The sequence below is a fragment of the Phaenicophaeus curvirostris genome, chromosome 4, assembly GCF_032191515.1.
Source record: "Phaenicophaeus curvirostris isolate KB17595 chromosome 4, BPBGC_Pcur_1.0, whole genome shotgun sequence".
NCBI lineage: Eukaryota > Metazoa > Chordata > Aves > Cuculiformes > Cuculidae > Phaenicophaeus > Phaenicophaeus curvirostris.
The window spans coordinates 58,775,966-58,801,135 of record NC_091395.1 but is presented as its reverse complement, the minus strand read 5'-3'; the positions used below and the strand labels follow the sequence as shown (position 1 = coordinate 58,801,135).

Here is a 25,170-nt window from a genome sequence, read left to right as displayed (position 1 = left end):
AGACGGCGCCCCAAAAAGGCTTCCGAAAAGGGACCTCAAAAGGGGGGAAAAGAAGGCAGCCTCAAAACGGCTTCTTTGAACCCAAAGGGGACCCAAAAAACGAGGGGACCCCAAAAATGGGACCCGAAAGGGAACCCAAAAAAGGAGGGGAACTCAAAAATGGGACCATAAAAGGGGGGGAACCATAAAAAGGATGGAAAAAGGGAGGAGCCCAAAAAGGAGGCCCAAAAGGGACCCCCCAAAAAGGAGGCCCAAAAGGGACCCCCCAAAAGGGGGTGGACCTAAAACTTCCTTTTTTTCCCCAAAAAAATTGCTCTGTTGAAGCCCAAGGGAACCCCCAAAAGTGGGGGGTACCTGAAAAATGGACCCAAAAAGGGGTGAAGCCCAAAAATGGGACCCAAAAGGGAACACAAAAATGTGGGGGGTGGACCCAAAAAGCCGCTTTTTTGCCCCAACCCGCTTCTTTGAACCCAAAGGAGACCCAAAAAGGAGGAGACCCCCAACAAGGGACAGAAAAGGGGGGGAGGTGCTCAGCGTTAGGGTACGTGCCTGTGCACGGCCCTGCTGGCAGTGCCTCGTGCGAGGGCCACGCTCTGCTCCGCTCCCAGCGGGGCTCGGTCTCTCTCCCTGCTCTCCCCGCTCTCCCCGAGGCCCCGTCCTGTCGGTAGGAAAACCTGAGGTGGTCGTTGCCCCCTTCGGCCGGCGAAGCGGCGACATGGACGAGGAGGGTTAAGTGCACCGTGTTTGTCCCGCGGCTTGCTCCCAGCCAGCCCACAATGGGCTTGATGCAGCCCGATGCCGTCAAACACCAAACTCAACGCCAAATTATCAATGCCAATTTGATTAGTAAGCAGGAGTTCTGTTAACAAACAGCGCGTGGGGACCACCTGGGGTCACTCACCCAATATGTCCACTACCGAGACTGGTTATAGGACTTTTATACCGGTTAAACGTACATGTTCGTATAGATTCTGGGGAATACTGGTTAAACGTGGGTATCTATAGAGATTCCTGGAAGCATGTTACATGTCCGTTGTTTTTCACCCACTCCTGTATGCACATCCCTGTTTCTTTGTGTCTTCAGAAGCCTCTGATGGTTTTAAGTATCTTATCTCCTTCCTCTTGGTGAGCTCAGGTCTGTCCTTTGTTCCTGCTGGGACTGTCATAGAAACATAGGATCACAGAATAACCAGGTTGGAAGAGACCCACCGGATCATTGAGTCCAACTGTTCCTATCAAACACTAAACCATGCCCCTTAGCACCTCACCCACCCGTGCCTTAAACACCTCCAGGGAAAGTGAATCAACCACCTCCCTGGGCAGCCTGTTCCAGTGCCCAATGACCCTTTCCGTGAAGAAATTTTTCCTAATGTCCAGCCTAAATCTCCCCTGGCGGAGCTTGAGGCCATTCCCTCTTGTCCTGTCCCCGTCACTTGTGAAAAGAGGCCAGCACCCTCCTCTCTGTCCTTTCGATACTTGATTTGTTCCTGGTTTCAACTAGTAAAGAAGCTAAACCGTTACAATCACAGTCTTTCTAACTGCAGGCTGGCCAAGATTTCATTCTTATTATTGTTATTATTGCTTAAGCTAATTCATTCCATTAACATAATGATTTATTCCTTCCTTTAAGCCCTATCTGAATCTTCTGCCTTACAGTTTTAAGGTCAGGCAGCCAGTTAACATGTGAAAAGCACGTAGTGACCATTCTGTTTCTGTCGGTTCAATTAAGATGCTCCAGGTGTTCCCACAGAGGGGTCTTGCACACCTGTTTGAGTCATTGGCTCAGGCTATAGTTAATGCAGTTTCTTAGTCCTTTTGAGCATCAAATGGCTTTGCAAGTTGTGATACTGAAAATGTCAGCAAATAAAACTCTCTAAGACTCGTTTTGGAGTTTTAGAAAGCAAGCATCCTTTATCAGGCTTGGCAACATGGGGAATGATCTCCATCAATCACGTGCAGCAAGACAAAGGCTGCTTAACAGAACATATTTCCCACTTACATGCATATATATGTATTTTCTCAGAAATCTTATGCACATTCTATTACTTTCCAAGGTCTAATTTTAACGTTATGAAACTTTGCAACAGTCAAAACTCTTGTTAATTTGGAGCTGGCTCTAGCTCTCTGCTTGACCTTGCATTTGAGAAAGGGAAAGGCTGCAAACAGAGGTGATTACAGAAGAAGACACATCAGTTCAGCCCAAATCGTCCCTCACACAACACGTTATCATTTTCAAAGAAAGGGCAGTGTCTGAAAAAATATGGTTTTAAGGAAAACATGCTATCAAAGAAAGAAAATGCACTGTCAGAAGGACATTCTGTCCAACTTTTCAAAACCACAACTGCTTAGACAAAACTTAACTGTACTTTAGCTTAAATAAAAATATTTCACTTTGAAATATTCCATATATTGTATCAGTTGAATCGTCCCCCTCTGTCCTTGTAGTCTTGCTGAGGCTGGATTGTTAGGATGCGTCGGGCTGCTGTCGCTTTAGGAATACCGAGCAGCTGTTAATCTTGTTCTTTATCTTAAAGTGTCACAAGAGGGCGCTCATCGAAAGATAAAAGGCCACGGTTCGGCGTGTATTCCCTTTTTTTTCTCCTTTTTCCCACGCCAGTGTTTGGATGTAGTGCTCAGCTATCCATTATAAACAGATGACAGAGTGTGCTCTGTGGATTAGAAGAATAGAGGCAAAAGTGTTAGCATGAGGAAAACGATCCAACCTATTTGCATGATTTAATTGTTAGTAATTTTAATCCGGGTGGCTAATTGGGAGTATTAGCTACTCACAATTAAAATTAATAGTTTGTTAATAACTATGATGGTGATTTGTATTTTGTTTGATTATAAGCTGTCAGTATTTGAACTCTGCACTGAAGACTGAAGCAATGTAAAGACTTTGTTATGATACAGGAAATAGTTACTGTTACAAAAAGTGGAATATTTTTGATTTAAGCTAAAGTAGAGTTAAGTTTCATCTAAGTAATTGTAGTTTTTTGAAAGTTAGACAGAATGTCCCTTTGACAACATGTTTTCCAGACGCTATTCATGCTTTGAAGGTGATAATGTCTAGTGTGAAGCATGATCCATGCTGAACAGAGGTCTCTTCTTCTGTGATCCCCTCTGTTTGCAGGCTTTGCCTGTCTCAAATGCAGGGTAAGGCAGGGAGCTGGAGACAGCTCCAAATTAGCAAGAGATTTTGGCTGGTGTGAAGTTCATAATAACATTAAAATTATTCTTTGGAAAGTAATAGAACGGGCATAAGATTTCTGGGAAAATCTATACATATGCACATATAAGTGGGAAATATATTCTGTCACCACCTTTTATGTTGCTGCACATGATTGATGGAGATCATCCATCCTCCTGACGCCCAGGCCTGATAAAGAATGCTTCCTTTCTAAAACTCCAAAACAACTCTTAGAGAGTTTATTTGCTGGTATTTTTGGTATCAAAAGACCTGTGAGCATGTTTCTCATTGCAGTAGATGAAAACTAAGTTTACTGTGTTTAGATATATGCTAGCATGTGTAGATTAATCCTTAAGCCACGAGAAGTAAGTAATTAGTTGCATCTTGTTTACTTTAATCAAAAGAAAGAACTTTCAAATCTTTTAGAAAACCATGGACAAACTGTTTGACAGAATGGTATTGTAACAGCCACGACTGACTCGTAACTGACGTAGCTCAAGGGAGATGCTGTTTGCCTTAAAGGGCTGTTGGGCAAAATGTCAGACTTCTCCCATTGTAGTCTGATCTTTTTCTTTTTTTTTGCTTCACACGGGTATTAATATCAGTATAATCTTCTGTACAGAAGATTACACCCAGTTGCTGTAACTTTCATACACTTGTTTACTAGGCACAACGTGGTTTTTCTCTGGAGTCACAGTTGACTATGTGCAGTTTTAATAGACAGGAATGGGAAATACAAGCGTGAACAGATTTCATCCAGATATTAAAAGTTACATAAGTAAATGACTCTCAGTATAGTTCCAAAGTCCACTGGCTGACAGGTAACCCGAGACAAAACAAGCACGAGACAAACATTTCAGTACAGTTGCCTTTTGTCAGTAGCCAGTCAAAGTAATTTTCTTTCTGTGATCCAGGTAATGTACAGAATGCACTCTAATGTTGTGAGTAGTTATGAGAATAATAAATATGTTTGGTTATTACTTAAGCTGAGAACTGATTTGCTCCCAGTTTAATCCAGAATCCCAGTTCCATACAAGTACTTCATGCGCGTGTCTTTTCCCCGTGTTTCACTGAAGCCTTTGTGAAAGGTGCAGAGGAAACCCCTTCCTCTGTAGGGAGGTGGGGGACCTCCATGTCAGGGTCAGATGCAGCGCGTTGGCATTACAGTTGTGGTTTTTTCTGCCACTTAACAGGATGGTTGTGGGAACATGGACCTAATGACAATATACTCACGTTGTTTTAAGGTTTCCTTTTGGAAATGACCGCGATGGTGCAGAACAATGTCAAGTATGGGGAGGAAGAGCAGCTAGGGGCTGGCAAACAAGCAGGGCAGTCGTGGTACTGATGCAGTGAAAATGGCCAAACTTAATAATCAATGCCAATTTTATTATTAAGCAGGTATTGCTTTAGTACATAATACGACGCTGAACACACAGGGAATCATTTCACCTAATGCGTGTGTCCATTGAGGCTGGTTACAGGACTTTTATACTGGTCAAACATATGTATTCATATAGATTCGAAGAAACACTGGTAACATATTTGGGAAATATTGGTTAAACATACACAGAATTCACTATCATATCTTATCACCCTCTCTCGAATGTACATCACAGTTCCGCTGTGTCTTCAGAATCCTCTGATGCTCTTTATCTTATCTCCTTCCTTATTGTGTCCTCTTGGTGAGCTCAGGTCTGTCCTTTGTTCCTGCTAGGGGACTGTCCTTGTTTCAACTAGTAAACAAGCTAAACTCCTGTTAAAATCACATTCTTTCTTACCGGAAGCTAGCCAAGATTTGATTCTTATTATTCCTAATGTTTTTTTTCCTTCCTTCAGTACAAACTCAGTGACTCCCCCCGGCCTATCTCCTCGCTGTACTGGCCTGGGGGAGGCTTTGGAGCCCTTCCTGCTCCCTCCTGGGATGCGGAGGGCAATGAGGCACTGGCACAGGTTGCCTGGGGAAGCTGTGGACACTGGGAGTGTCCAAGGCCAGGTTGGATGGGGCCTTGAGCAGCCTGATCCAGTGGGACATGTCCCTGCCTGGGGCTGGGGGGATGATGACACACGGAATCATGACTCCATAACTTATGAACTTATAAAGTAGGTATGTTTGAGATACACAGGAGAATAATTTCTCAAAAAAAATGTGCGTGCCTATCATGGCAACTTGTCTTGGCTTTATACAGTTAAGTGTTACATATTCATAAAATTAAAAAAAAACACCTATTCATATTCATAACCTTTCCCCGCTTCTTATTATAATGAGTTTGAGAAGAGTCTTCTTCCTGTGCAGTGTCCTCTCAGGAATAAAGCCCATTGTCTTAAGTTCCTTTAACTTCAATCTGTGCACATGTTCTCTGCATCCTTGCCATTCTTATCAGTGTTGTTTTCCGCTCTTATCACAGCTCCGGATTACTTGTCTTGCTTGTCAGAAATCATCTAGCAGCAGACCCCCTTCCTACATAAAGGCTTATAGAAATATGTTGCTTTAGCTAAACAACTGTCATCCTGTGTATTCTTTCAGTGTGAGCAGCTTCTATTCCGCTATTCTTTAGGTGTCAGTTGCTTCAGCTAAATTATTACTATTCTGTTTACCCTTAAGTGTTAGTCCTTTCTTTGTGCTTATCTCGAGCTGACTAATTGCTAAAAAGCTAAACAATTGTTATCCCGTTCATCCACTGCTAATTCACCTCGCCCCGTATCAATGGAACTGGACGACCTAAGGTCCCTTCCCCCCCGAACCCTTCTGTGAGTCTAGGTGGGCAGCGGGGACGCGGCCCCTTTAAGACAGGGGAGGGCGGGGGCGTGACTGTGACCCTTTAAAGGCGAAGGGGCGTGGTCGTGTTACCTATTAAGGCGCGTGGGGCGTGGCCTAATCCTTTAAAAGGTAGTCGGGGCGGGGCCATGACTGTTAAATGGTGGTAGGGGCGTGGCCATCATATTTTTTAAGGTATGAGGGACGTGGCCTCGGCCCGTTTAAGGCGGAGGGGGCGTGACCGCGCGCGCGGAGCCCGCGGGCGCCCATGGCGGAGGCGCCGCTCGCCGCCGCGGAGCCGGCTCCGGGGCCGCGCTGGGGGCCGCGCTCGGCCCGAGGCTCCCCCGGCGCGGCGGTGCGGCTGGAGGAGCGCGACTCGGACTCGGACTCGGCGCCCGAGGGCGACGGGGAGGACGAGCCGCTGCTGCGGGCGCCGGGCCGCGGGCGCCGGGCGGGAGCCGCGGGTACGGGCCGCCGGGGCCGCTCTTCGCGAGGGGCCGTCCCGCCGCTGCCCCGCGCTCGCCGGCTCGTCCGGCTTCGCTTCGCTCGTTCGCGTCGCGGTTTGTTGAACTTGGGGCTCTGCGCGTTTTCCTGGCTGGACCGAGCGCTTGGCAAACTGTCGCGCTCTGCGCTTGTCCCGCCTGTTCCGGGAATCGTTGCTCGTGCCGCCTCCTCATCCTGCGGAGGGATCGCCCTCGGCTCCGGTGCTTTGCTCCCCTGGCGGGTTCGCTCCCTTGTGCCGTCCCTGGGTTCAGAGTTTCAGATGGCTGCTCTTCTGCCTTAGTTTTGGTTTCCATAAAAATTTATCGCCTTTCCGTGCTTTGAAGTTTTGAAATCTGGAGAGAAAGAAACGTGACTTGCAAATTCAGAAGCGTGCCAACTTAGTTATGAATTTGAAAATAAGCATAAACGCTAAATATAGGGCCAAGATAATAAATTACACGATATTTATGGTTTACTTTTTCTTTTAGACGTTTAAGTGATTGATGGGAATGGTTGGACTCGATGGTCCGGTGGGTCTTTTCCAACCTGATGATTCTATGATTCTAGGATTCTTTAAGCTTTCTGATTCTGTGCAACTTTGTAAATACTTGTAGGTCTAGGAGAGGTTTGCTGATGAAGTCTGTGGACTTCTATCACTTAGTGGTGTTTGCTATTGTAATTGTAACATCAAGTTTCTTACCAAAGACTGGTAAAAATTATTCCTTCTGTAACAATAGCTTGTGAAAAGAATCCAAATAGAACTCTCATCAATTTGAGCAAAATAAGTTATGCTAGTAACCTTATTTTAGTAGCCACAGAGAACTTTAGCTAGTGCACTGTTCAACTATAAGAAACAGAAAAACATTATCTTTTAACCAGAGGTCCCAAGCATAGACCACACCTGTACTTCTAACCAGCCGTTACAGTGTTAGAGTTCTCCTCTCTTATTTCCACAAGGCTTAAAATGCGTTAATGAGAGAGTGCGTTAATAAGACAGCAAAATAGCAGTGGCAGTGAATGCTTCATAGTGGAGGCTGGAGTCTGGATCTTGCACTAGTAGGACAATTAGGTTGGTGAACGCAGAATACTTCTTGAGATCTGCCCCAAAAGTATGTAGGAAAATCTCAGAACTGTGATTAATCAAAGCATCTAATCTCTTGCCCTTGTTTCGTTGTCTTTTACCTTTTCTCTGTGGCTAATGCTTGAAAGTGTAGGATTATTTCTTGTGTCAGGTGGAACAAAAGTGCAGCAGATGTTACTCATACATGTTATTTCAACATGGAGTGTTGTCATAATGGAGTTACGGTCAGAATATGAGTCTACAGAAAAAGATGGAGCTGATTGAAGTGACTGTTTAATTATGCTAGTGTTAAAAATAGTATTTTAGTATGAAGGAGTTCATACCCATTACTGTTGCAAAGTGGATTAGTTTAGCTTACGTCATGTTAAGTCGATGGAAGAACAGGTTGAAGTATATGTGAATGGTAATGTTCTTATCTTCTTTGGTGGTCCTCATCATTGAGGTGTAGCAGCTTCCCAGCCTTAGGCCTTGTCCAAATCAGTTTGGAAAAGTTATTGAGGTTGGTAGTTAGACTCTGTGTGTGTGTGAGCGCTGGTCTCCAGAATGGGAGTTTAATTAGAAGAGTAATTTACAAGAGCGGTTGCAAGAAACAACTTTGGTTATAATTGTAAGTGTAGAGACTATACTGGGAGTACGTTGTGACCATAAAATGCTTTCACATTGGGAAACTTAATTAAAGTAATTTTTGAAGAGGAAACCAACTGCAAAAACCTTACATTCATCAAACACTAGCTTCAACTAAAATGGCTTATTTTCATACAGAGAGTGTTGATAAACCAAAAAAACCCTTAAAATTGCCAGTTAGCTTGTTTTCTACCTATATATTTTTGTATGACTGCGTTGCTGTGGCAGCAGCAGGATTTCTAGTAGCGGAGTAGCAATAATGAACAAATCATATGTTTAAAAAATTATTTTTCTCTTCTTCCTTAAGCTTACAGCATAATATGGTTTGTTTATTTTTAATTTGATTTTTAATTGAATTTATTTTTTTCCTGTACTTACCTTTCATGTTACAAACTAGGTGGCTGACAAACTTCCTCGAGACAGTCTTCTTAACGGTTTTAGATTCTGGAATGAATGCACAGAAATTAAAAACTGAGCTCTGAGAAAGTTGTCTTCTGCTTAGACAACTTCAGTCCCTGTGATAGAAAGTTGATCTGTGGGTCCTCTTCGTCTGGAAGATAATTGTGCAGAGCCCCTTGATATGTATGTTGCATTTTGTTTGGGAGCAGTATAGTGCACAAACCTGACTTTGCTTTCACTAAAATACAGAGGAGTCACAGCTCAGCTGTGTGATGTGATGTTTCTCACACAGAGATTGTTGAGGCTTGTATATGGAATAAGAATCACTGACTCGAAGTGACTTTTCCCATAATAGTAAGTGTATTTTATGGGGCTTTTTTTTGTTGTTTATTTCCCTAACTACCTTAAGTTCTGTGTGATAAGGAAATTGTAGGATCGTAGAACCTTTTACCTTTCTCTTGGTGACTGAATCTTAGGAAATGCAATTTATTCATTGTCCCTGACAGTCCCAGTAAAAGTCTTAAAATGAAACTGTGTATTGGAGAAAGTTTGGGCAAGTAGTCTTACAGATCCTGATCTGTAATCCTGGGTTGTAATTGTTGATCCTTAAGAATGAGCTGGTATTAGTTTTAAGGCTACTCTTCCTGTTGCCGACTTATACTAAGGTTTTCCTGTGTTTTATGCTTTTTAGTTCTTTTTTGTTTGGAACCCATGTTATTGTCTGCGAGTGGTTCATGCAAGCAAGTGGTAAGGTTCTAGGAAACTGCAAGGAGTGTCCTGTGCTACAAAAATGTGTTCCAAAGTCTCAAGAGTGATTTTTTATTATTTATTTATTTGGCTATCCACAGGCTATTTAGAAGTATCTTTTCTGAATGGATTCTGTCAGTTGTCTTTCCAGAAGAATATATATGTTTTATCTTGTATTTCTTCAAGTGCTGAAATGGGAACAATGCAACTTTATCTGTGAATATTTAATTTAGAATAACGTAGCTGATTCTTAATGCAGAAATGAGCCCTAACACACAGACCCATTAAAATGCAGTCAGTAAGAGTATGGCATAATCCTAGACTTGAAAGTAAGTTACAAAAATCTAGAGTTTCCAGACTTGCAGAGAAATAATTTGGAAAAGTTTAAAGAGCAACAAAGCGTTATCCTGTCAACTTCTTTTCTAGCGATCTTTCTAAACGTTTGCGTAGAGTTTTCATAAATGCCTGCATAGAGCTGATCTTTTGTCAATGTGCAAATGATTTCTACAAGTATTTGACAGTGTTTTAATGCTGGAACAATGATGGCACGCAGTACCACCGGGATATTGATGCCACTTCTCAGTGCTACATGTAATGGATTGTAATCTTATCTTAGCAGACAGTGAACATGTTAGCCAAGCTGTTAAATGAATGGTAGGATCCCATTCTGATAGAGGGTAATGGACAGTTGATTTTCAGGTAGCTTTCTCTACAAAAGGACACAAAAATCTTAATTAAAGCGACATGTAAAATCTTCAGCATTTTTTACAGATATGATTTTTAAGGTATTTTTCCTTATAGGCATCCTCATGTAAATAAAAAAGCCTTGGAAAGTGGTAGTTTCAATTTAATTGTAGATTCGGCTGGTTTCCTTTAAAAAAAAGGGTTGATTAGACATGGGTAAATCGGTGAGAAAATTTGCACTGCTTTAATGGACTGGATTTTTCAGCCTGCAGCTGTATGGGCATTAGCAGGGAAGGGTGTTAGCTTTTCAGTGTGTTTACTGATGTTGTAATTCGTAGTACAAATTACGCTTAAGATTGCTTGTTTTCTTATTTTTCAGGGCTTACAGGACACACTGCTGATATGAATATATTTTTAGATGATCCAGAATTTGCAGAAATTATTTTGAGAGCTGAACAAGCTATAGAGTGTGGAGTTTTTCCAGAAAGAATCTCTCAAGGATCCAGTGGGAGTTACTTTGCCAAGGATCCAAAAGGGGTGAGCATTTTACTGCAAAGTCAGAGACGCTATCAGCAGTGAGTTTAAAATGGAAATTTTAAAATTCTATTAAAATGAAAATTCATTTAAATAAGTAATTTAATAATTTATGGTATGCCAAAAACGTACTTTGGAAAAATCAGCACAAGTAGAACTCAGGTTTCTAATTATGTCTTGCAGCATAAACTAATCCAAAATAGCTATTATTTCTCTGTTGCAGTTTTAGTTTGTTTTGAATGATCTGCAAAAAAGGATTATGGAGAAAATTAAAAGATCTCTTTAAATATCTTCAAACAGTTCAGGAATTCCCATGTGCAGAATCTAACATTTTGTTCTTTGTTTTAGTTGATTTTTGACACAACTGAGCTTCTGATTTGGATTCTGTTTAGGCTTCTTTAGCCAAGCCTGTTATATTGTTTTCTTTTGTTTTAAGATAGTCTTTTAGGTCATGTCTCCTCCTGTATGGTTGGTAGATGGCAAGAAAAGTGTTATCAAGAAGCCTACCTTTTTACTTACCTGCTGAATCTTAACATGAAGATTTGGCTTCCCCTCTGTTAGTAGTACATGGTACCTTGAATAGTAATCATCAAAGAGGTGTCCTAAAGTTACTTTCAGACAGAAAGTAACAGTTATGTGAATATCTTTCTTGAGAAATAACACTCAAGGAGCATTATTTAGTAAGATAAATGGTGTTTCTGGTGGACTTTTGCATTGTTTTCTTTAAATCAGAAATATTTTGCTTAGTGAAAAAGATGACTCCCAACCCCTCACATCATTGTTGAATTGTCATATCTGATTTTATTTTAAGCTCAGTCAACAGTCTTCTGGTCTTAGGTGGATGTAGGTGTCCTGAAGATCCCAGTTGTGTTGGATATGGAAGTTGTAACGCTTTAAGTGCTTAGGCTTTCAAAACCTATTATTTGTTCTCTAATCACTCTGTGGGTTTCTTGCTGTTATGTTCAATGCTGTTAATATGAAAACCTGTTCAAAGTTTCCGCAGACTTTTAAAACATGAGGTCCTTTCCCTGCTTCAGTAGTTCAGTTCTCTGTAGGTTTTCAGGTTATATACTTGTATATACATAGTCAAACTTTATGCTCTTTATTAAAGAGGTACTTTAGATTAGGATTGTATCTTATTTAATGTGTAATAGGAAAAAAAAGAGTAACTAACTAAATACTGGTTTAAATCAAAAATTTAATGTGAGATGTATCTAAAGAGTATTCTACAGTGTTCTGCTAAAAGTGTTTTAAAACTGGTTAATTTTTTTTAGGAGTTTTTCTTAATGCTGTGCAATCAAGATCTTCTATTGTTAAGAAGTTAGTAGACAAATTACTAGAAAAGAAATCATGCTTCCTCTGGATTTCTGTATGTGCAAATCTGTTTTGTCTGAAGGCTCTCCAGACTGATTTTGCAGGTTTTTTGGTGACTAGCAAATGACTGAGAGATTCACCGTGCCCTGGGTCTAATGATAATGTTCTTACATGTCCTTTTTGTAGCCATAGTGTCTTGGTTACAGCACCTGTTGATTTTTCTTGTTATTTTCACTTCTGTTTCGCAGAAAAGTGTTGGGTTTGTTTCTAGTTAAGTTCCTAGTAGTGACTTGCCCTCCAGCTTCAGACAGTTCATGGATTTGAATATAATTACTTAGGAGGAACGGAGACTAAACCACCACCAATATTTTTTATGTGGGCCAGAAAAATTTCATTGTAAAAGATTGAAGTATTTGCTAGTGTGAGACTGAGGAAATAATGATACTGTGCTCCTAGCTGACTTTCCATTCTGCTTTTAGTCTGTGCGCTAAATTTAGAGCTTATCTGAATTCGTTATCCGTATTAAAGGTCTTATAAAGCTGCAGTTTGCCAATGGTGCAACTCCCATTTGTGAAATTGATTTCATATCCTCTTTAATAGCTATTGCATCATTTTGCTTCAGACCAGTTTTGTGACTTGCTTTCTCCTATTCTTGAGTCATCTCCTCTTTCTTGTGCTGCGAAAGAGCTAATTAAAGATGTGCTAAGCCTCCTTACTGGTCAGCTTCTGAGGTGTTTACCCACACTAAGAGAGAGTTACAGGTAAAATGACCTGTTTGCATTAGGTTATCTTATTCAGTGAGTTGGAACCATCAGAAGGAAACGACTAAAATTGCCTATGTAAAATAATTGACTTTTTGCATTTGTTGGCATAGTTGAATACTGATATGAAGCAGTTTAGTACTTGGACTGCTGCTGAAGCATTGAATGTTTCTGCGTTTGTCATTCATTGTGTAACGAATACAGTAAAAGACACTGTGTCTGTTGTGAAGTGTTCTGCAACATGTTTTTGACAGCTTAGCTATTGGTTAATTGGTAATGCCAACAGAGTCAGTCTAGAAAAATATTTTACTCGTAAAATTAAGACTGGCCTTGGTAGGTTGCCTGCATATAGACCTTTGTTCCATTCTGGCCCTTAACAGCAGTGGCTTTGCAAAATTTAGCAAGGTTCTAACTTGAAAAGCCATGTCTAGATTGGATAGTATAACACAGTGTGGTCCAGGCAAGTAACGGAATAAGCTAAACTCCTTTTTAGAATGGACAGTTTGTAGGAGATAGTCTCTGAACAGTAATTCAGAAAATAGATATTTAATGGCTTAGCATGTATTGTCATTCTAAAAAAAAAATAATGGAGTGTTCAGGGAACATCCAGGCCTCTCACGTTGCATAGAACATTTATTCTAAACATAAATTTATTTGTAAGTCTGCATTGAATAAGCCTGTGCAGCTGAATAGAACTTGCTTATGATTTTGAATGTAACCTTTGAATCACAGATAACGGCATATAGAAAGCCAGAATTTTCGTCAATTTGTTTAGTGCTCCTGTTGATAGGAAATTTCATTTTATAGGATGAGTGCATGTAATGATATCTCATAACTTGTTTCTCGTGGTAGCAGATGGGAGTGAATCAAAATAGATGCTACTAAAGCCTGGGTGTTTGTTTACGAACTGAATGAAATAAGTTCTCTGTAGTTAGTTTGTCTTGGATGATCTTTGACTAGTTAAATTGTCTTGGATAAATTAGGTGAAAGTTTTCTAGGAACTAGAACAACCAGTCAGGTCCTGTCCCTGATCCAGCTGTATCAGCAGTTACTGAAGCAGACACTAGTTTCTGACTGCCAGCAAACTTTTTTCTGACTTGAGTGTACATCGGCTCTGAGTGTTGGTGCAACAACAGGCAGTGTTTAGCTTATTGAGATGCTGCCTTGTTTTGATGGAGATTCAGGAAAGTATTAATATGTGCAAATGCTTCTTAAACAGCTTCTCCTAAATATTAGATAAGAATTTTATTTACTTACCATGGTCCTGTGAGAAGGAATGATGATGCAGCTTTTCTGCAGCATTCCACCTGAGCTATAGGAGAGTCATTACGTTAACTTTATACACTAGGCTAAAGTTTATCACAGGTAATTGGAAGGTTATGTATTTTAGTGTGGTAATAATCTTGTGGTTTGAGGTTAACAAATACAGAATCACACGTCAGAGGCAACTTGAGAGATTGCTTATTTAATGCCTAGGTTGTGGAGCAGGATTGTCTTAACACAAATCCTGATGAATGACTTAAGTCACCTGTTAGTAACATTGTGTTTTGGAGATTCTGCAGCCTGGCACTCTGCCCCGGTCTTGAGCTGCTCTTAAGGTGCAAAAGGGAGGGGTTTTTTTTGTAACTTGTCTGCTGGGATTTAAGCCCAACATTTCTTGGCTTTTTAACAGTAAATGTGTTGTTCCTTTTTTCTCAATAGCAACTTCTTATGCAGTTCATCGTGCCCCGTTTTCTCTTAGGCTAAATGATCTCTGTTCATACAGTCTTTCATTATTCACATTTTTTGTGCTTATTCTCAGTTTTTTTCAACTTTCTCTAGTTTAACAGATTTCTTGAAGTGTCCAAAATTGGACACTACTCAAGTACTTTTAAGCTTTACTGCATGTCTCCAATGTAAATGGTGGCTCATAGTGTGAGCCATTGTCAGCTTTGAGCTGAGGAATCTACGGCAGTGGTAAACACCACCACTCTTTGGAATTTTAAAGTGGAGAACTTTTTGATCCACTCTAACCTAAAGTAATAAAATAGATGTAAAAGAGAAAAGGTAGCATTTGATTATTAGCATTCCGTGTATTTGTCGCTTTCTTGAAACCATTATGTCTCTGTCTGAATTATCTTCTCAACGATTTAATTAGTGGGCTGAAAATGAATTTTTAGAAATGCTTTTGAAACCTCATTTTAAAAAAACTTAGCTTATAAAAAAATATATATTCTAAGATGCAGTCCTCTAATTTTTGGAAAACTAGTAATTGTTAGCTGATTTTTGTTTTTCTGTCTGTACTACTTCTAGCCAAGCATTCGGTGATAAATTTACTTGGAATACCATTTTGTTAGTTTTATTATTTCATCATCTTAAAAGAACAGTTGTAAAATGCAATGTGTCGTATCTAACCAATACTTGCAAATAACTAATTTTCATCTTTTGCAACCCAAAGCATTCATACTTTATATTTTTTTTTCTAGAGAATTATTGGAGTGTTCAAACCAAAATCTGAAGAGCCTTATGGACATCTGAATCCCAAATGGACCAAATATTTTCACAAAGTTTGTTGTCCTTGCTGCTTTGGCAGAGGCTGCCTTGTTCCCAATCAGGGATACCTCTCTGAAGCCGGTGCCTATCTTGTGGACGACAAGCTGGGGCTAGGAGTTGTACCTAAAACTAAGGTGAAAGCTAAAATACATATGTTAATGACTGTAAAAGTTAAATAGTGACAGATGTGTCAGTCTCTGGACTGTAGTTGTAGAGACATGCTTTTATATCATGTATTATCCCTAAGTAATTTATAATCTATTCCAAGTCCAAAGGCACAATGGGCTTGGTGTAGAAATAGTGGCTGTGATTTTTGTTTTAAAGGAAAAGTTTGTAATCTGAAATGAATCTCTTCTTTGGAACCACTTCAGTTTCTAGCACTTTCTGAAGTGCTAGAAATTTTGTGCCTCAGATTTTTGGTGAATCAGAATTGCGAAAAGCAGCATATAAAGATTTCCACATAGGACTCTTGCCACGTTTCTGAGATATGTAGAACAGCAAATAGTCACCATTTTGTATAAACTTTGTTGGAAATGCCTCATGCTCCCTTTTTGCTTTTTTGACAACTAAGATTAATATTTACTGTAAGTCTTTAATTCAAATAATAAAAAATTCTGAGCTGTTTTTAACTTTCATATTTTAAGGTTGTCTGGCTTGTCAGTGAGACCTTTAATTACAGTGCAATAGATCGTGCAAAGTCAAGAGGAAAAAAATATGCTTTAGAGAAAGTGCCAAATGTTGCTAAAAAATTTAATCGAATTGGACTACCTCCTAAGGTAAGATGAAAAATAAGTGACTTGTGCATTTTCTGCTTCTTATACAGTATTTGGAATTGACAAAAAAAAGAATATTTGTAGGTAACTTCACCTGTAGAAGAAAAACCTTACTTTTTGTTGGAAGCTATGTCTGAATGACTGAAGCTTGATAAATATGACAGCCTCTACGCAAAATCTGACCACTCTGTTACATCATTCCTGCATTCGAACTACTGTTATATAAAAAGTGGCAAGGTTATTAGTCTGCAGTCCAGCTTTCTGCTGGAGAGGCAGCATCTACATCTCAGGTTTTGTTTTCTTTTTCTTGACTATTTAGTACATTTTCCTTCAGTGTCGTGTTTTTATATTAGCTAATTGCTTCTCTCCTGCAACTCATCTAGTTTTTAATTTTTTCCTAATTCTTTACTTTTTTACCTTTCTGTTGTTTGTTTTATTCTTTTAGGTTTCCTACTGTTGTGTTTATCCTACAGTCTTTTTGTCTTGTGCGAAGTCTTGACTGGCTAAAACCTCACATCTTTCTTGACTAATGAGCCTTATTGTATCCCCAAAACTACCACTACAATGTTCTTCTAAACTTTTAAAACACAGGTTAGGTACCGTTTGGGTAATCCACTTGTCAACTCCCAGCAATTTTGATCCATGTGACATATGTTACGCAAGCTTGTATCAGCATAGTTATTCCACATGCTATCTGCTTATCCACGTCTCTGCACGTGTGTCTGTTTGCTCTTCTGGAATATATGTTCTCTTTGAATTTTAATCTTGAGCACCTTTCCTGTTGGCTACACGTGGAACCAAAGCCATCTGAGGGTTTGGGGTTTTTTTGGTTGGGCTTTTCTGGGAAATGTATTTTGGGCACTTGTGTGCAAACAGTGTGTCTCGAAAAAATAGTTAATGCTGCTGTTCTTATCAATGAAATGTACAAGATTTTCAGAGAAAGATATTTCTCCTGTAACTTTTAGTGAGGTTCCTATGAACAATCTAACGAAGTGCTTACAATGAAAAAGAAGAGATGTTACTTCTCCGTTTCAAATATGGCTTATAATACCAACTGTTCATTTATGTTGAGCTGTCTGACTATATTTTATTCATGCTAATCTTAGTGAGTACTTAAACATTTTTAAATCCAACCCAACAAACTACCCAGAACCATAGAAAAAGTCCTCATGATTTTCTTTTTTAGAATTTAGGAATTGAAAGAGAAGATACTTATTAATTTATTATTTTTTTAGTGTCATATTCCCTGTTATCTAAACTTGGAGACTATATAATCAGTTTTTATGTTAACATTAAGATCAGTTTTGTGACTTAGCTAAGTGCATTTTCCAAATGCAGTTACTTAATATTTCAGGTTGGCTCCTTCCAGCTGTTTGTTGAAGGTTATAAGGAAGCTGACTACTGGCTCAGGAAGTTTGAAACTGATCCTTTACCTGAGAACACAAGGAAAGAATTTCAGGCACAGTTTGAAAGATTGGTTATCTTGGATTATGTCATCAGAAATACAGGTATTTGTCTTTTGGTATCGATCTACTTTTGTGAAACAGAAATGGTAAGCAGTGCTGGCTGAAAGCTGCTGCTGAAGGCTTTTAATGTGTTTTGGATACTTCTCTGACAATTGAATGTTACATTTTAAACTTTAAAAAATTTACTTTGGTTCCTAACGTTAAATATTGCTATATGACCAAATCTAAACAATCCTTTTTGGATGTTACTTGATACTTTTAAACAACATAACAATTCAGGAATGAGTACTTTCAGTATGCTTTAATTCTGTCAGTAGGCTATTGTCTATGTCCCCTGATTAGGATAATGGATGGTGCGGTTTCAGGAATCATAAGAAAAGCCATGACTACCATTCCTTTTATGCTAAACTGGAGCTGATAACAGCACAGTTTTGCGTCAAATACAAAATAGTTCATATTCATTGTGATTTGGCAGTGAAGGAGAACAGTGATGTATATCTTTCAGTTCTCCTGCATTCTTATTTATTTCACTCAGAAGCTAGGATTCTTCTGTTGGCTATTTAAGTGATTTATTTCTTCCAGAACCCAAATGCAGTTTTATATTTAAAATACTTACCAGAAAATTGGTTGTCTCAAACATTTCAGTAAAGGTAAAACACACATTGTGATGGAAAAAATGTTTTGAACCATTTTGCCCAACTCCTTTGGTAAATTCCCAATGTACAATATTAGTCATTGTATAACATTTTAGATTATGATTCTTTATAAATGACGTGACATGCATTTTCCTATTTAAAGACAGAGGAAATGATAACTGGTTAGTCAGGTATGAAAAACAAGACGGTGGACTTGATCTATCAGATAAGGTAAGAAAATTGTACCCTGAAACTTATGTTCTATAAATTGTTTAGTTTTTATAACTTGGTCTTGAAACAGCTTAAGTGCATGGCTCTAACCCTGGTGTGTGGTCTCAAGAAGTATCCTAACTCCTAATCATTCCAGGCAAAATGAATGGAAAAGCTATTTGAATTAGACTAATCTGGATAGAACAGTGCTAGAAGCTATTTTTCTTTTTTTGCTCTGTATTTTTTTTTCTTTACTAGCTTGGGCTATAATAACAAAACTGCCATGTTTCTTCAGCTATTTATGTGGTCTGCTTATCTTGTATTTGGTGGAAAGGCTTCTTTTTAGTGGTGGCAGATTACGAATTATATGTGCTGAAGTTTTTTGTGGATACTCCTTTATATTGGTTAAGGTAACTTTAAGCAGTGAAACTGAAGTATTTTATTTAGTATTTTTAATGTATTTCACTATTTTCGTAAGCACATAGGTATTGCTAACTTCTAAAATGTTCCTTCTGTAGGATATTGAATGGGCTACAACTAAAGAACCTGCTATTAAAATTGCTGCAATTGACAATGGTTTAGCATTTCCCTTTAAGCATCCTGATGAGTGGAGGGCATGTAAGTATCACATTCTTCAGTCATCTTCCTCTTGGGAGAGGAGTTTCTGAATGAGTATTTTTTTTATTTGTGTTGTTGTAGTAGCAAACTAAGAAATCGTCACTAATTATGTATTGAATTTTTAAATAAAGCACTCTTCTTAAGGAAGATAGCAACAAATGCCATTTTTGCAAAGGCGTGTGTGATTTTAGTTGTTGTTCTTATTTTTTACCCTTGATTTGTTTGTGAGGCCTTGCGTGCTCTGTCATAGTATTCTTGTAGTCAAATATGAGCTACGAACTGGCCAGACTATGAGATGGATGGAAAACTGGATAGACTGTGTCAGACTCCAAGGGCTGTGACTGAGCAGGAGCAGCATTCAAGTTCAGTGGGTGGCCTGCTGGTAGTGGTGTTCCTTAGATCCTGCAGCTGAGACCATTTGGTGTCTTGTTTAACATCTGGTGATACTATTTACTCTTACAGTATCTCTTGAAAAAGCTGTTTAATAGGAATTAAACAAAAAGTTAAGAGTGTTTTCCTGAAAATTATCTCTTTGATTGTGACTATTATTTTACTCCAAAGGAAACTGCATTACTAAACTAGAAGCATGTCTCTCCTGTTGCTTCCAACATTTATGTACCTTTTTTACTTCTTGCTTCCACTAAATATTTATTACTTAAAATGTACTTTCACTGTTTGGAAAAAAAGGCTGATTAGCTGTAAAGCTGTAGCTGAAAGAGGTATATGGGGCAAAACTGTTGTGAAAAATGGTATGTTACTGAGACCTGCTAGCAGGCAACACAGTACTGTAAGCACTTAAGAATTTAATATTTACCTGCTGTTAATCAGTAAATGTACTGTTTTTCTGCATTAGATCCCTTTCATTGGGCTTGGCTGCCTCAAGCAAAAGTTCCTTTCTCTCAGGAGACCAGAGACTTAGTACTTCCTCGCATTTCTGATATGAACTTTGTACAGGATCTTTGTGAAGATCTTTATGAACTATTTAAGGTGATTTGATTCTTTCAATTGGTTACTGAAATATTTAATACTTGTAACAGTTAGATGGTTTTTCTCTTTATGAATTTGACTTCTGTATGGCATGAATGATGCTGTGCTATTTTAGCTTTTACACTGGCATGGTGGAAAGGGTTTTCTAGTTAAGAGGGAGCTGGGTCACTAATGTGACTAATTGATAATGGCCTAGCTGAAAACATAATTACCTTTTATGTATGTTTCACGTAATCAGTTAAAGATAGTTTACATTTATAGCACAAATATATGTAAAAACTCAATTTAACATATCTGTGTGATATATATACCCCTGAGATAAACTGTAGCAACCTGAAGAATCCATGTATTTAATGTAACTTAAAACACCTGCACACCTTTTGTATATGTAATTTTCCATACATATATGGTGTGAAGTTAATGCTGAAATCTTGACCGTGTGTAAAGAAAGTCAAACTTATTTTAAAGATGCTGAAACTGTTACAATATTGACATGTGAAGAAGTGCTTCCTTCTCTGAAACAATCTGCAAACAATTTTGTCATATGTTCAAGTGAAATAATCCAGATGATCAGGATGGAAAGAAATGGAAATTTTAAACTTTTAATGAAAGTGCAGCTGCAATGTCAAAACTAGATCCTGAGGCACAATTTGCAGTGTTTGCATCTTCAGCTCAGTTATGTTCAAAATGATTCTGGGTTGTGTGTTAAACTCAGTGGAAGTTGAAGTATTTAACAGATTTGAAGAAGGAAGGATTCTTTTGCGAGAGTAAAGATGAGAGTGTGGTGTAACATCAGGGTGCTGGTATAGGTAGGTTTAATACCACCATACAGTGTGGTATCCATTGCTACACTTTACTTTTATGATGTGGAACATCCTTCATTTTCACGTATGTGAACTTGCTGCATTAAATAGACCTTTTTTGTGGACCATACTATGACTATTTGAAGCTTCCAAAAGTTGTTATAATGTTGGTAAATATGACTGTGGGTGTTCTGAAATTGACAAATATAGCTAAAAATAAATGGATCGTTTCCTATAATAACTGTTTGTTTTCTTTATTAAAGACTGATAAAGGATTTGACAAGGCTACGTTTGAAAACCAAATGTCCGTTATGAGGGGGCAGGTAAGAGTGCTTTTTTACATTTTTATTTATGTATTCCATTTGACATCACTTCTCGGTCGGGTGTGGTTTTTTTTAGAGCAACAAAAACTGACTCATATTGAATTGAAAGATATTTGAAGGTATTTTTCACCCGAGGAGGCTAAATTTCTTTCTGGAGTTTCTTATTTGCATGTAGATGAGATGGTAGAAAATGTTTACCGGTTTATTTTTTATAGAATATATTTTAAAATAATATAATTGGGGGGTTTTGTTTTCGTTTTTGTTTTTTTTTTTTTGCAGGGAGTGGGGAGGATTTAATATGTGTATATATTTGTATAAAGTATTTTAAAAATTAAACACTGCAGAAGCATCATAAACTTGGATAGAAAATTTGGTGGGTAATTTTGTTATTGCAATAAATGTGACTTTGTTTTGGAATGTTACCTTGATCATTGAGGTAACTCTCGCAAGAAAGCAATATTAGGTAATAAAATTTTCTTCATCCTGGTTTATGTTGGAACCATTCTTGGAATCAGTCCAGACATTTTCAGATTAGAAATTTGATGATAATTAAGTGCTGGGGGGCGGGGGGTGGGTGGAGGTTCAATACTGAAATGAGAGGAGAAAGATTTCTCCATCTCACTGTTTTAAAGTCTGAGACTGATGTGATACACTGGAAAACAAGGCTTACCTAAGAACAAATTATTTAGTTCACTGTAGACATAGAATAGTGATATGTGAACATGCAAGGGAATTGGACAAGGTAAATTAATAATCCCATTTGCCCTGAATTTATCCAAACTGACTTTGTGTTCATAAATTCAACATGGATAGTTTAAAACCAGGCAGTCACTGGCTTTGTCTGACCTTTGTCTGTAGAGTTTCTTATATCAAGAAGTACCTTGCACAGGACTGCAGCTCAAACATAATCCCAGTTAACATTAGTTACGGATGGTGGCTAAAAGCCAGCAAGCCTTATTTATTAAGTTGAACTAAAGGAGGTAGTCTGAAATAACTTCTCTGATAAGTTTATGGAGTCACTGGAAGGTCATTTCTGAAGTATTCATCTGTCTTAAGCAGAGTTAATTAGCTTTTTTGTGATGACACAATTGACTACAGGGAATCTGTCATTTAAAAAAATCTTAAGGAAAAAAACTTGATCTACATGATTGAGACGATCTAGCTAAGATTGTCTTAATTTTCCACCATAAATGCTGTGTCTGGATCCTTTCTTCGCACCCATTAATTTATTTTTTTTTTGGATCTCTCTCTAGCTGTACAAGAATGTGTTTTGCTGTGGGGAGATGTCAGGTTTTCAGGCATGGATTTAGGGAAGAAATGCAGACTGAGTTATTCTTGGATGTGATTTGGAAAACAAACAAATGATGACTTTTAGCATTAATTTTAGACTTGCTTTTGGTGTAAAACCAAAGTATGTTACAAGGGCATTATAGAAGAGTTGGATATCTAGATACCTAGATCAGATGCTAAAGGATTACTTCAGTTAAGATTTATTTGCAGGATAGCGAAAATGTCTGTAAATATATCCTTAAAAATGATAGCTTTAGGAATTAGAAAGTAAAGAATCGGGGTAATAAAGACAAGGAGGCTGAAGAGAAATATATTTTGCACGTAAGAGGCGAAATCTTTAAATCTAAGGTACCAAAAGTGGTTACAAGCATAGTTTTGTGAAGTGGGGGGTGGGGTGGGAAGAAGATATTGGGAAGAGTTTTGAACCCAAGATAAACTGTTTTCGGAAGAATCTAGAGACTAAGCAACCAAGTAATCCGTATCTACAAGGAATTGCCTTAGAGCTTAGAAAATGAAAATGTCAGGTGGAGTCGTTGGAAGAGCAAAATTGCAGTAAACCATGCAAAAGACTATCTGACAGGGTTCTTCAGCCATGAAAGTGTGGAATGAGCAGGGGATCAGTAAGTTGTGCAAGGAAGGAAGGGACATTGTGCAGGAGGAAGAAGAGGCTTTATGTTAAGGATAATGCAGTTGTGTCACTGGAATGAAATTGCATACTTGCCTCAGTTTTCAGTGGGATAACATTGAACATGGAGTAAATTATCAGGGCAGTTAATGAGCACTGAAGTTTCGGAAGGAGGAACTCCTGGCAGTTGGATGATGGCATTGGCTTTGGTGTGAGTTAATATGGCTTCATATCTTCTGATATGGAAAGAACTTGTAGCTGAACTGGGAGCTCCTGTGTTAAATACATGTTGATTGCTTTCTTGCAGGTTTTTGGGGGTTGATTTCTTTTGTTGTTTTTATTTAGGTTTTTTGGTTTGGTTTTTTTTCATTAAAGCTCCAGTGCTCTTAAGAGATGTGCCAAATGTAAAATGTTCTTAAATTTTTGTCTCTAACATTTTCCAAAAACGTGGAGAGGATTTAATGAAATACTTGAGAATAGAAGGGTGGCCTGATAGCAGTAGGGTATCATAACATTACCAAATAAATAAAATATTCCTGCTTGCAGTAGAGTATCTTTAAAACATCATTTGACAGAGCACTCCTCTACAGAACTGATATAAGAATTGCATCTATATTTATAAGCCATGGTTTTATTAGTGTGCCCTCAACTTATCTGCTTTTTGCTGTTTTAGATACTAAATCTCACTCAGGCATTAAAGGATGAAAAAAGTCCCATTCAGCTTGTTCAGATGCCACGTGTGATTGTGGAACGAAGTAGCACTGGAAGTCAGGGCCGAATTGTTCATCTGAGTAACGCATTCACACAGACCTTTCATAGCAGGAAGCCTTTCTTTTCCTCCTGGTAGCAACAAAAATATGTGGGAAGAGTAAGTTTCTCTAAACTTCAGAAGGCTACTTGTGCGCAGAGGCTCTTCATACTCCTGCTGTGTACCAAGAGCTCTGACTGCTGACACCTCAGAACTTAAATTCTAAAGACTTAAATGTATTCTGAATGTAATAAAAGTTTACAATTTTTATCTCAGTTGTGAATTCTTATGTCAGGGAATAAGAACTTGTCCATATTGTATTTTTATAGGCTAAATTGATGTATTCTGAATAAGGGACGATACACAGTTTGCATATGCTGAGAAAATACTTTTGAATAGAACAGGAAATTTTTTGTTTAATATAGATGTGAATCTATATGCTACCAATTTCTTTTTATATGATCTTTAAAAACCAAAAGTCCAGAATGTTGTCTTTGATTGTGAAAATGTTGTTCCTTGGAATTTCTTCCTGATATTTTAAGCTGCTTATAGGTTTTCATAGGCTTGTTACTTGAAAAGTCATGCACTAAAAAAAATGAAAAAATAAAATTAATGTGTCTTGGACATACAAGTGAAAGAAAGGGGGAAGGGAAGAAATACTCCTGGTATGTATTTTTTTGCACATGGGGACCAGTTAAATAGTTGAATTACAGCAGAATTCAACCCAAGGAAGTACATACAACTCCTCCTGTGACAGTACAGACTGTGGGTGCATTTTGGAGGTTAAAATTTCACCTGTAGCTTTTAGAATTTGTGTATTTAAGCTCATGTATGAAAAATAATGTGGTATTTCTTTATAGATCCATCACAATGGGAAGATTTGTGCCATGTTGCTGCAGGTTTGTTTTGCAATAGGTGCATAAATTAGAGTGCAGGACCACTTTGGTGACTTAATGATGGAAGCGCGGCTCTATCTGCCTTCTCAGTTTCCTCTAACCACACGGTTGTTTTAATGGTGGTGGGGGGTTAATACTGTAACATCTAGAGCACAGAAATTTATGGATGTGGATGTACCTGTAATGATGTCATGATCATGATTTGCCATTTGCATTTATGTTTGGAGTTAGATGGATTAAGACTTGACAGTCACATTCCTAGGTCTGTCTTATGTCATAGTTTATTTAGTCATTTTCTGGACAGTTAAGGCTAGGGATGGGATAAAAATTGCTGCTTCTGTGAAAACTCCAGTGTTTCCGACACGGCTGCATTTTGTAATTCTAAGCAATAGTGTTGAACTCGAAAAATAATAAAATGCTTGTATTTTATATAATTCGGACTGGATGTAACTATTACTGTAGCACGTCAGGAACTCGCCATCGACCGAAACGCCGGAGCCGTAACCGTGGCGCTGGCTGCAGCCTGAGCTCCCCGGCCAGGCTGCGCCGCCCGCCTTTACCGACTTCCTGCGGTTGTTTTTATTCAAACCGTTTGTTAAAGAAATGGGACAGAGACGGTGTTTGTGTGTCGCAGCGGGTAATAAACGGCGCGGCTCGACACGCGCGGAGCACGGTCCCAGGCGCACCCGGCG

At 38.6% G+C, this 25,170-nt stretch overlaps 1 protein-coding gene across 1 annotated transcript; it reads left to right on the top strand.

The window, feature by feature from the left end:
* The first annotated feature begins 6,213 nt into the window (after positions 1-6,213).
* PI4K2B (phosphatidylinositol 4-kinase type 2 beta) lies at positions 6,214-24,912 on the top strand. Its single transcript, XM_069856574.1, has 10 exons — positions 6,214-6,409; positions 10,343-10,500; positions 15,038-15,238; positions 15,749-15,880; positions 17,232-17,385; positions 18,142-18,209; positions 18,707-18,806; positions 19,660-19,793; positions 20,860-20,919; positions 23,508-24,912. The coding sequence occupies exons 1-10, from the start codon at positions 6,214-6,216 to the stop codon at positions 23,679-23,681; spliced, it is 1,377 nt and encodes a 458-aa protein (XP_069712675.1). The 3' UTR covers positions 23,682-24,912.
* Positions 24,913-25,170: the final 258 nt, after the last annotated feature.

Coding starts and splice junctions, on each gene's coding strand:
- PI4K2B (XM_069856574.1), top strand. CDS start 6,214: ATGGCGGAGGCGCCGCTCGCCGCCGCGGAGCCGGCTCCGGGGCCGCGC. Junction 10,501..15,037: donor TTGCCAAGGATCCAAAAGGG/GTGAGCATTTTA, acceptor TTTTTTTTCTAG/AGAATTATTGGAGTGTTCAA. Junction 18,210..18,706: donor GACTTGATCTATCAGATAAG/GTAAGAAAATTG, acceptor TTCCTTCTGTAG/GATATTGAATGGGCTACAAC.